The 13,090-nt window shown below is 35.7% G+C and overlaps 1 protein-coding gene across 10 annotated transcripts in view; it reads right to left on the reverse strand.

The window, feature by feature from the left end:
* LOC128227583 (cGMP-dependent 3',5'-cyclic phosphodiesterase-like) overlaps positions 1–13,090 on the reverse strand; it is a 101,660-nt gene that overhangs the window by 16,513 nt on the left and 72,057 nt on the right. For all 10 annotated transcript variants that reach the window (XM_052938261.1, XM_052938263.1, XM_052938262.1 and 7 more), the window contains 6 exons: positions 10,641–10,771; positions 7,492–7,643; positions 4,799–4,862; positions 3,591–3,675; positions 2,815–2,875; positions 86–167 (listed from right to left, as the gene is read on the reverse strand). In XM_052938261.1, coding sequence (XP_052794221.1) covers positions 86–167; positions 2,815–2,875; positions 3,591–3,675; positions 4,799–4,862; positions 7,492–7,643; positions 10,641–10,771 — 575 coding nt within the window. The remainder of the gene's footprint in view (positions 1–85; positions 168–2,814; positions 2,876–3,590; positions 3,676–4,798; positions 4,863–7,491; positions 7,644–10,640; positions 10,772–13,090) is intronic.

The raw sequence follows: 13,090 nt of genomic DNA on the forward strand, positions 1-13,090 counted from the left end.
CATATCTTTTAATTAACAACACAAGTTTTTGTTAATCTCGGCACAATTATTTTTAAAAGTTAACAAATCTCCACTTGTTTGTCACCTTGTTCTAAATCCTGTCGAGTCATCTATGGCCCTATAAAATAGGGGATGAGCGTAGGCATCCTGAATGTTGAGCAATTCCCCTGGAAAGGAAAACACAACATTTACCATTAAATCAAACCTACCCACCACTTGGTATAATCACAGTAATAACTTCGTGACAATAAAGAGAGTGGCATTCTGGGAATATATTTAAAAAAACACGTTGAAAAATGTTGGTAAAATAAAAATCCAATAAAACTCATAACAAGTAATTAGTATTGCTATAACCACTATTCTTACTTGAATGATATAGAAGATAGTCTAATTTGTGTCTGGAAAATGAAACTTAAAAAAATTGATCAGTTTGTTTGGTAATAGAAGAATTGCAAGAAGCTACAAAAGTTTATGGAAATATGGCCTTTGGTAACAATAAACATTAAAAACATGCCATAGAGTTAAAAACTAACCTCTAGCTACATTGCAATTATTTGCAGCCATTTCATGTACCATACATAATATGACTACGCATTAAACATTAATGATGTATTAGAGAAAGGTACATAAAAGTGGCCTCTATGAGTAATTACCTAAAGTGACTACTTTTCCCGATATACCCTTAGTAATTACCTAAAGTGGCTACTTTCCTCAATATACCCTGAGTAATTACCTGAAGTGGCTACTTTTCTCGATATACCCTTAGTAATTACCTGAAGTGGCTACTTTCCTCAATATACCCTGAGTAATTACCTGAAGTGGCTACTTTTCCCAATATACCCTTAGTAATTACCTGAAGTGGCTTCTTTTCCCGATATACCCTTAGTAATTACCTGAAGTGGCTACTTTCCTCAATATACCCTGAGTAATTACCTGAAGTGGCTACTTTTCCCAATATACCCTTAGTAATTACCTGAAGTGGCTACTTTTCCCAATATACCCTGAGTAATTACCTGAAGTAGCTACTTTCCCCAATATACCCTTAGTAATTACCTGAAGTGGCTACTTTTCCTAATATACCCTGAGTAATTACCTGAAGTGACTACTTTTCCCAATATACCCTTAGTAATTACCTGAAGTGGCTACTTTCCCCAATATACCCTTAGTAATTACCTGAAGTGGCTTCTTTTCCCGATATACCCTTAGTAATTACCTGAAGTGGCTACTTTCCTCAATATACCCTGAGTAATTACCTGAAGTGGCTACTTTTCCCAATATACCCTTAGTAATTACCTGAAGTGGCTTCTTTTCCCGATATACCCTTAGTAATTACCTGAAGTGGCTACTTTCCTCAATATACCCTGAGTAATTACCTGAAGTGGCTACTTTTCCCAATATACCCTTAGTAATTACCTGAAGTGGCTACTTTTCTCGATATACCCTGAGTAATTACCTGAAGTGGCTACTTTCCTCAATATACCCTGAGTAATTACCTGAAGTGGCTTCTTTTCCCAATATACCCTTAGTAATTACCTGAAGTGGCTACTTTTCCCAATATACCCTGAGTAATTACCTGAAGTGGCTACTTTCCCCAATATACCCTTAGTAATTACCTGAAGTGGCTACTTTTCCTAATATACCCTGAGTAATTACCTGAAGTGACTACTTTTCCCAATATACCCTTAGTAATTACCTGAAGTGGCTACTTTCCCCAATATACCCTTAGTAATTACCTGAAGTGGCTTCTTTTCCCGATATACCCTTAGTAATTACCTGAAGTGGCTACTTTCCTCAATATACCCTGAGTAATTACCTGAAGTGGCTACTTTTCCCAATATACCCTGAGTAATTACCTGAAGTGGCTACTTTTCCCGATATACCCTTAGTAATTACCTGAAGTGGCTACTTTCCTCAATATACCCTGAGTAATTACCTGTAGTGGCTACTTTCCCCAATATACCCTTAGTAATTACCTGAAGTGGCTACTTTTCCCAATATACCCTTAGTAATTACCTGCAGTGGCTACTTTCCCCAATATACCCTTAGTAATTACCTAAAGTGGCTACTTTCCCCAATATACCCTTAGTAATTACCTAAAGTGGCTACTTTCCCCAATATACGCTTAGTAATTACCTAAAGTGGCTACTTTCCTCAATATACCCTTAGTAATTACCTAAAGTGGCTACTTTCCTCAATATACCCTTAGTAATTACCTAAAGTGGCTACTTTTCCCGATATACCCTTAGTAATTACCTAAGGTGGCTACTTTCCTCAATATCCCCTGAGTAATTTCCTGAAGTGGCTACTTTCCTCAATATACCCTTAGTAATTACCTAAAGTGACTACTTTTCCCGATATACCCTTAGTAATTACCTGAAGTGGCTACTTTCCCCAATATACCCTGAGTAATTTCCTGAAGTGGCTTCTTTTCCCAGCTATACCCTGAGTAATTTCCTGAAGTGGCTACTTTCCTCAATTTACCCTGAGTAATTACCTGAAGTGGCTACTTTTCCCGATATACCCTGAGTAATTACCTAAAGTGGCTACTTTTCCCGATATACCCTGAGTGATTACCAAAAGTGGCTACTTTTCCCGCTATACCCTGAGTAATTACCTAAAGTGGCTAATTTTCCTGATATACCCTGAGTAATTACCAAATGTGGCTACTTTTCCCGCTTAACCCTGTGTTAATACCTAAAGTGGCTAATTTTTCCGCTACATCCTGAGTAACTACCAAATGTGGATACTTTTTCGGCTATAACCTGAGTTATTACCTAAAATGGCTACTTTTCCCGCTATACCCTGAGCAATTACCTGAAGTGGCTACTTTTCCCGCTATACCCTGAGAAATTGGCAATCGAATCTCCTCTTGTACCTTTAAACAATAGAGAAAGGTGACTGTAATTCTATTGTATCACAGACTGTTATAGTGAATATATAAATTATTTAACAGAAGCAAGATAGCTTGAGGGAATTTCATGTCCTTTGCCATCACTGCTTCACCATTAAATAGGTCATTTGTAGTTTTTTTAAATCAAAGAACACGTTTCTGAAATATTATTCAAGGAATCGCTAGACTTTTATTCTTTGAAATAATAAAGAGAACGTTATATCAAATGTTCTCAGTAATTGTATCAGGAGGTTCATGATATTGATCATATTAATGTCTTTGGTTGCATGACAATCATTCATTTACATAAGTTGCACATTTTAGTCTGGGAATCTACCTATTTAGCATATTACTCATTACGGAGAGTTTAAGAGTGTTCCGTTTAATGTATTAAATCAGAAGTTGGAATCCAACTGAAACAAAAGCTCCGCAAGTAGATACCAGTGCTCACTGTCTCATATGGGGGCACAATATAAACAATATATAAACAGTGTTGTGGGATTTGCTGCAAGTAAGCACAATTATGTCAGCATAAACCTTGTTTAAGTTTCGCGTGAATGACAGTTATGGTTTTGAAGGCTAAATACATTACTATCTTCCACAACAATAATGACAAGATTACCACTACAATATTGCAACATTTTTCATGTGAAAACAGACTTGTAAGGTAATGAAACCAGATGCCTGATTAGTAACTGACTTCGTTGTCCTTTTTTGTGCTGATTCCATCAAACACCTTGGCAACCAGCTCCTCGGTCTCGTGGTCTATCAGAAACACAGAACACCTGCAAACAAACAGATAATGGATTAGTTTCTATGTAAATGTCTCTGCCAAACGAATCACTGGACCGATTCTCATTTAATTTATTAAGAATGATTCGGACAAGTTAAGTTCCATTTAGTAATTAATTGGTTTATTGAAGTGGGATATTCAGCAGTCTATTTCAGTACACCATGCTTGCCAGAGTTTTCTCTGTTGATCATGCTTGCCAGTTTTCTCAGTTGACCATGCTTGCCAATATTCTGATGACCATGCTTACCAAATTTCTTAGATGACAGCCAAATTTCTTAGATGACCCCCAAATTTCTTAGTTGACTGCCAAATTTCTTAGCTGACAATTTTCTGATTTGACCATGCTTGCCAATTTTCTCAGTTGACCATGCTTGCCAATTTTCTCAGTTGACCATGCTTGCCAATCTTCTAAGTTGACCATGCTTGCCATTTTTCTAAGTTGATCATGCTTGTCATTTTTTCCCAGAGCGGCAGGACTTGTAACATACCTGCCTATATTGTCACTGTTTACTTGTTTACCCAGTTAAAAAGTTATGACCAACATTTTACACCACAACTTTAAGGTTGCAGCAATCCCTTGTCTTACTTCATTGAGAAATACAGACAATATAAATTATAATATGAAGGGATAATTAAGTTTGAACAGAATTGAACAATGTGGTTGTATTTTCTGGTTTATTGTGGCTGTGCATCAGTTATGCTCTTCTCAATTTACAAATGCACAGACAGCTTGTCGCTCCAAGGAGTCTTTTACTGGAAACAATTATTCATTGCTTTTTTACAATAACCAAACTATTTCCTCTCTGAAAACACTAATTTCATCAAAAAGACATTTGAGAGAACACAACCAAGAAGATAACATCAAGGCATAAAATGTTTTATTGCCCAAATGTTCTACATTTTAAGTGCCAATTTAACACAGTTAGCTCTGTATTTTTAGCAACATACATTACATGCAGAAAACTATGCTACATGTATTATGATTTTTCACCAGAGTCACTAAGACGCTGATATTCAAGATGTAATGACTGTACACAAGACACTGGTGACATTCACGCAGGAACTATAGCAAAACCTGTAACTATGTTTAGTTAATAATGGAGACTTGTAAATACCTTTCAGCATTTGTTAGATTTCTAGCTTGCTGCATAATCTCTCGTAACAACTTTGTGAGGTCATCTAAAAGCAGACATAAAATAACATTTCAATAAAACATAATCAAATACAAATTTAACAAAATAACATGAATAAAGTCATTGATCTCACTTAAATCTGAAATGAGAGAGTCCCACTGTCTTTTACATTGTGACTTACACAACTTATAAATTTCATATAGAACAAATGTTGGCTGGGTTAATACAATTTCTTTCAAATTTGCCTTGTCAGAGTATTCTGCACTCTCTTGGACTTAGTGCAAGATGGTTGTAACTCAGCATAGAAATGAAACGTGTTACAACAGACTCGCGCGAAGCTCTCAAAGTGTGGGTCCAGAGACAGTGCCTGAAGTATGAGAATGTAAAAATCCTGACCGGGGCCCCATTTTCTCAAAACATCTTAAGCTTAACAGGCTTAAGTAGCTTATTTCACTTTGCCAAAATAATACTTAAGTTTGATTTGGATAAACAAAACATTGTTTATTGTGATTATCATAAACATATTTCCTATTTCAAGACTAAAATCTCTTAAAACTAGAAAATACTACAAAAATGATAGGAAAACAAAAATAGTGAGATTTGCTTAATCCGGTAATAAGGGACTTAAGAAGTTTCGAGAAATTGGAGCCAGTCCAACAAGGCTTGCATAGTAGATTAAATGCCCTCAAGTATCCATTTCAGCATTCTGTCAGACAAGAAAACTGTTGACTCAACTGATGGTGTCTTCCATGAATAAATAAACATGAGCCTAGACCGACACTCCATCACCGAATGCTCAAGGGACCCACAAGAAATTGCTATTCCGTTCATCATATGGTTCAATTCTAACCATTATTTAATAAAGGCCACCAGCCCAAAACGATCATTATGGACAAACATTTACAAATAGGAAAGACATTGGTAGCAGATTTACCAGTTTAATAATAAGACCAACTTTGGATCAATTCATTATATGCTTTCAATAATGAATATATTTAATTAGTTAAAACACACATACAACTAAGAAATAAAAAACATTTAAGCATTAAGCTTGGATTCTGGCTTAAAGTGAACATTTACAGTTAACATCTTCCGTATCTTTGGAAACGTTTAGTGAACAACCATTGTAATGAAAACCAGTTTAAAAGAACACTATTTATATGAAACACTTTTTTCCAACTCATAACAGCAAAAAACAATAAAAAAGTTTTCAACGGAGAAAAAAAAACAATAAAAAAAGAACAAATGCCAATTGCTAACAGTCTATACCTAAGGAGAACGTGGCACAGTTGGCACCAGTGACCTGCATATCTGATAGGTTCACCTTACTGACGGTAACTAGGACAGGCCTTAAACTATGCTCTCCCATCTGCATAGCTTTCTCAGATTCTGAATCATTATCTGTATTTACAACTTGTCCAGCTGTCTTGTCTTCTGCACTCTCCTCATTTTTTGACTGATCAGAAACAGAGTCATAGAACTTCTCATTGAGGCTAACGTAACTGCAGGACTGGCTTATATCTTGTCCATCTGCCTCACTCTCAAAATCTGTGTCCATGCTATCCACTCCACCATCACTTGATGCAGTCACATAGGACAGCAATGAATACTGGGATGCAGTTCTTTCAGGGTCATAACGTGAAGTCACTAGATCATCGGAGGTAATTGAAACTTGATCACATATTTCATCTTCTTCACCTGAACCATTAATAATGCTCTGTTCCTCTTCATCAACATTTGGTTTGCCATTCAGTTTCCCATCTTCAGCTTGACATTCTAGCCTTTTCATAGAGTTTTTTCCACACTTAAGTAACTCTGTTGATGGATTTTCCAAATATTTCATAACTTTATAATCTGCTGACTTACTTTCATCGTCATAGAAGTAATCTTGAACTTCAACATGGGTCAGCATTTCATCATCCCAAATGTATGGATCTAGTCTTATAGAGTCATCAGTTCTATCAGTCTGGCCAGCAACAGATGTCTCACTCTTTTCAAAGCCTTCTGCTTCACCATTTAAACCAATCCCATGGTTGACCTCACATTTCACATGACCAGACACATCAGCAGCCGGTGTTAAACATAAACGCTTGATGAGCCAATAGTACTCTTCTGGGTTCACAATTTGGTTAAGAATATTCTTATCGTCTCCAACATTTATGACAGTATCTCTCATCTTGATATAAGGAAATGTTTCTAGACCATTCCCAAAAGTCTCATGCAGACATGCTAAAACAAGAGCCCACAGACATGTCTTCACAAGTACATACAGAATTCAAAGATGCACGACAATACACAACGAATAAATATTATCAGTGGAATATCAGGCAAAATCAGGCAAACATTCATTTTCAGGCAAATGTTCATTCATTCACATTTTAAGTAAAACATCACCTTTAAGCAAAAAACATGTTAAAAAGACACACAAGCATATTGTGTAACTTGTATACATATTAAATACTATAGTATCAATTGCCAATAAATGTACTTTCTGAGGCAAAGCTGATGCATGCTAAAATATAAAGGCATTGTATTAAAAGCTGTGTTATGATGTCATTTTTTTCCAGTTTAGTTGTGTTTTCATCTCGATATTCAAACACTATAGTTCTGCACCCCACTACTCTAGCATAACCTTCGACCCAACCATTGCATGGAAGCATTACACTAAGACTTACCTAAATTTGTGAAGAGATGGCGAGCTACTTTGAGTAGTGCCTGTGTCTGCACCTTGAGTTTACGCTCGTTCTGGAAGGCTAGTGTGCTGGTGAGAACAGTCGCTGTATACCGGAAACACTGTCGTATAGTAGATATGTCCTTCTCTGTAAACCTGGCGATTCAAAAACAAAACAGTTAAATGTCATGCTAAATTGGATAAGGCTCTTTATTTAATGTTTTATATCGATAGTCAATCACTGTATGACAATTGCTGATAAAAGTTCTACTAGTTGGAAGGTAAAGCCAACAAAACCATTTAAGTACTACGATATTGCCTTTTTGTTTATATTATTCCCTTAACATTCGAGGCCTTCATTTGATAGAGCATTTTGAGAACGTTTTCTTCAAGCATTTATTTTGTATTTACTCAAGAGACATGTTCAGATATTAACTGTCCAGCCTTTCTGTCTTTTGTAATTTAATGAATATTTCTAACCATAACGTCAGATTGTGATGGAGACAGAAAACCAATCAATGGCTGCGTCAAAGATCTTGGACACTCCTAATCCAGGACAGGCAATTCTTTTAATTTCTCAATATTTCACTAAACAAATGACAATCTTGTCAGACAAGAGCACAAATCAATACAATGTAATAATAAAAGATCAGGGGAAGCTTGTTTTGATATAACTGTGTCAATAAAAATAAATTTTCCAGTAACAAGATGCTCCCATCCTGTCAAAATGTGTATGCTTTGCAGAAACAAAAGACAGAGTGATGCCCTGATTGAATTAGAAAATCAATATATTAGGATCTCTTGTATTTCTGCCCCATTTTGTAGAATATATTATACTGCTGATCAGATGATTTTCTTCACTCCCGTTTTGATCATCAAACATTGCACTTCAATGGCCGCTATTCATAAAACATCTTAACTCATTTTTTTTACTTAAGTCATTTTTCTAAGTTATTAGTATCTCACTGGTTATTTGATATAATAGGTTAATACTACCTGTTATGCTTTATTTTTTTATTGATGTTATTGAATAAACATATTTGTATTCTTAAATCACTGATACATTTTTTTTAATTTGACTATGAAAATTTTAAGAAATCAACCTAAGTTAAGATATGACTTAAGATGATTCATGAATACCGGTCCAGGCCTATATTTTTACAATGTTTGAATGCCTAAGAAACATTTACAAAGAGGTATAAGTATAAACTATACACTAGCATGTAACTCTTCCTAAAATTGCCTAAATAGTCTTAAACAAGTCAATATTTCTTGTTGCTTCCATGACAGAACCATTTAACATCACAACTTGCCACAGGCGCACAGCACTGCAAGTAATAGCAGGAATTTTATGCCTAGTTTGCATGCTGTTTTATCCCCAGATAGGAAACCATAAAGATATCACACTTGCAGTACAGTCGGTGGAAAATGTGTAAATCAGGACCTAACTTGATGTCTAGAACCCAAGCTTTGACAGGGAACCAATTACCCTCTCTCTACATTGTCTCTGTTCCCCCCAAGTTTGGTCACTGCAGCTAGCAAATCAAACAAACCCAGGGATTGATGTTGAAGGTTTTGTGTAAGCCTACCACTAGGGAAGTTCTTAAAGAAAGATTCGGAAAGCTTAGAGCAATTTTGTCGTGTACAACATGTAGCAGTTTTAACCAATTGTTTCATATTGAATAATTCCATTCTAATTCAAAATGTTCTTGCCTTTCATTAGATTTCTCAAAGTGAAGCATGATGTTGTGAATAAATCTGAGCATTAAAATACAATCATGTGTAACTAATATTCAAACATCTCTTATTCTAGCTATTACAATGATTTACACCCCATCAGTAATAACAAAATGGTAGTTTACAGTAATAAAACAAGCATTTATTACAAATATATAATACAAAACTAAAATTCAGTACACACAGTTGAAGTAATATTATTGTAACAAGATAACTAGGTCTTCAACCTTTATAATGATAGAAATGAAAACATGTGAAAATCTAAATTATGCAAAGAAATATACTTAAAGAGCTCATTACTTAAAATAAAAAAGAGATGTTTGTTAAAAATTATGCCCCCTGAGCGCCATGTTGTCAGGAATATTTAGGCAATTGAATGAAATATGCATGGACTGAAATGACAGCTGATTTGTCATTGACATTGGTTGCCTTTGAGGCAATTTTAAAATTATGACCATTCAAAGTGTGATGATAGTAGGTACAGTATTTATCATGTTCAGATGATGACTGATATTTGCAGAAAAACATGTCTCCTCTTAGCAGCAGGAAACAAGTAAATATGACGTAAATTGACCCATAGTCAAGCCCACCCTCCACGTAAAGTTTGAGGAGCAAAAAAAAACACCCATTGTCTAGTTATCATTTGGACAAGCTTAATGTATTCAAGGTCACTTTGACCTTGACCTTTGACTCTATGACATTAAAATCAAAAGGGGTCATCAACTAGTCACCTCCCAACCTCAGGGCCAAAGGTGCAGGCATTGGCGAGTTATCACACGGACAAACTTTTTGCGTTCAAGCTCACTGTGATCTTGACCCAATGACCCCTTTAAAAATCAATAGGGGTTATCTACTGGTCAGGCCAAGCGTCTAAGTCAAGTTTGAGGGTCATGGGTGCAGGCATTGTCAACTTTTTCGCATTCAAGGTCACTGTGACCTTGACCTTTCACCCCTAAAATCAGTAGGGATCATCTACTGGTAAGGCCTAACCTTCATGTCAAGATTGATAATTATAGATGCAGGAATTGTGGACTTATCACTCGAAAAGCTTCGGTCTACCAATAGAAGGAGGGACCGATCGACATACTGCCGAACCGACATGTGCAAAGCAATGTACTCCCTCTTCTTTAAAGGGGGGGGGGGGGGGGGGGGGGACATAAAATCACCTGCAATTGAACATGATGTTTCTTCATAATTTAAATTTTTGTTTTTCTGATATTTTGAGTTTTGAGTTTTCCTGCCAGGTATGTAGTCATGAAAATGGAACCTGACGCTTAACATTTTATCAGTTTGGTAAGACCTGGTTCTCTCCCTATTGTCAGCTACCTTTTATAGTGACACTCACAGGTATGTGAGAGATTCTGGGAGAATACTTCACCAGTAGCACAGAATAGTTTGAATATGGTAGTATGTTACCTGTGTCCATTGAGTTTGTTGACTAGGCATGCGAGGGCTATGAGAGAGTTGTCCGATCGACTAGTGACAGGAACACACAGTAAGGAATGTACAGAGGTATCAACCAACTCCTCAATACCTCGAATCTTCTCCTGAAATATAGAGGTATCCTTTATATGAACTACTTCCATATACCTCACCTCAAACATGCAAAGGTTAAAAAAATGTTACAAATGTCTATTAAGTTATAATGGAAGGTAAAGTACATGATACAACCTACTGTTGGATGTATTCCAAACTTTCTTCACCCTCAAGTATTAACTAAATTCTGAATAAAATTTTATTCAAAAGTTCCGTCACTACAACAACTTGACTTTCACCTTTGTGTAAATGAATTTCTGTAAGCATTTTTTTCTCAATAGTTTTCCTTTTGCAAAATTATTCTGTCAAATTGCAACAAAGTTATACCAGTAAACCTTTGCTGTTTATAAGTTAGTAGGATACTTTTCCCATTTCTTTAATGCCCATGGCTTTCAGGCATTCAGGAGTGTGGCCAGTTATGCCACAATCTAGACAATTTAAGGTTATGCTTTTTCAATCTGAGCTGGCTTAACAACTGGTTTAGAAACTTGCCTCTCCACCTTATTTGGAGTCAGAGGTTTCAGCAGATGGTCATAAACAGTCTGATTCTCAAAAGGTTATCCTGACCATATCTTCTTGGCTGAGACATACCATTTAAAGCACTCACTAAATTGGCTTTATGGTCATGTGGTTAGAAAATGAGTAGATTCACAGACAAAAAATAGCTTTGCCAATTTACATAAAATGTTTGTATTTGCAAAATTAATGCTCAGGTCAAAGAGGTTATTCAGCAAAATGCCCATGAGTACACAATATAATAATGACAAACATATTTCAAATAAAAGTCAAGGTACCATATAAGCTACATAAATAAGCATATCACACAACCATAAGATCACAGAAAAAATTTCTAATAACATTAAACATTTTCTTATTTTAGTAATGCACTAAATTAAGGTATATTTTGCCAGTATAATAATATTTCTCCAAATTATGTGTTCTCATATCTACACATAATTGACACTCAGAAATAAAATGGAATTTATCTTCTACTCCTTCTACATTACTTTAATTACATTTCTTTAATGTTTGCTTGCAATGAGTATAATTTCCAAGTCAAAGGACAAATGTAAGAGAGAAGTACTTCCATAGCTGAACAATTCTTTGGAACATTCAATATCCTAGATTTACAAAGAATAAATGAACAATCTTGAATTAAACATTTTTCTTCATACAAACATGTCAATTGACCGTAAGACTTTTTTGAAAAACAAAACATAAATGCGCAATATACCTTTGTGGCCAATATACATTGATGGCCAATAAACGTGAACCTTGATGGCCAATATACTTGTACCTTGATGGCCAATATACTTGTACCTTGATGGCCAATATACCATGATGGCCAATATACCTTGATGGCCAATATACCTTGATGTTCAATATACCATGATGGCCAATATACCTTGAGGGCCAATATACCTTGATGTTCAATATATCTTGAATGGCAATATACCTTGATGGCTAATATACCTTGATGTTCAATATACCTTGAATGGCAATATACCTTGATGGCCAATATACCTTGATGTTCAATATACCTTGATGGCCAATATACCTTGATGTTCAATATACATTGATGGCCAATATACCTTGATGGCCAATATACCTTGATGGCCAATATACCTTGATGGCCAATATACCTTGATGTTCAATATACATTGATGGCCAATATACCTTGATGTTCAATATACCGAGATGGCCAATATACCTTGATATCCAATATACCTTGATGGCCAATATACCTTGATGTTCAATATACCGTGATGGCCAATATACATTGATATCCAATATACCTTGATGGCCAATATACCTTGATGGTCAATATACCGTGATGGCCAATATACATTGATGGCCAATATACCTTGATGGCCAATATACCTTGATGGCCAATATACCTTGATGTTCAATATACCGTGATGGCCAATATACATTGATGGCCAATATACATTGATATCCAATATACCTTGATGGCCAATATACCTTGATGGCCAATATACATTGATGGCCAATATACCTTGATGTTCAATATACATTGATGGCCAATATACCTTGGTGGCCAATATACCTTGATTGTCAATATACCGTGATGGCCAATATACCTTGATTGTCAATATACCGTGATGGCCAATATACCTTGATGGGCAATTTACCTTTGTGGCCAATATACCTTGATTGTCAATATACCGTGATGGCCAATATACCTTGATGGGCAATATACCTTTGTGGCCAATATACCTTGATGGTCAATATACCGTGATGGCCAATATATATTAATGGGCAATATACATCAATGGCCAATATATATACATTGATGGCCAATTATACAC

This window comes from Mya arenaria, chromosome 3 (assembly GCF_026914265.1).
Source record: "Mya arenaria isolate MELC-2E11 chromosome 3, ASM2691426v1".
Lineage (NCBI taxonomy): Eukaryota > Metazoa > Mollusca > Bivalvia > Myida > Myidae > Mya > Mya arenaria.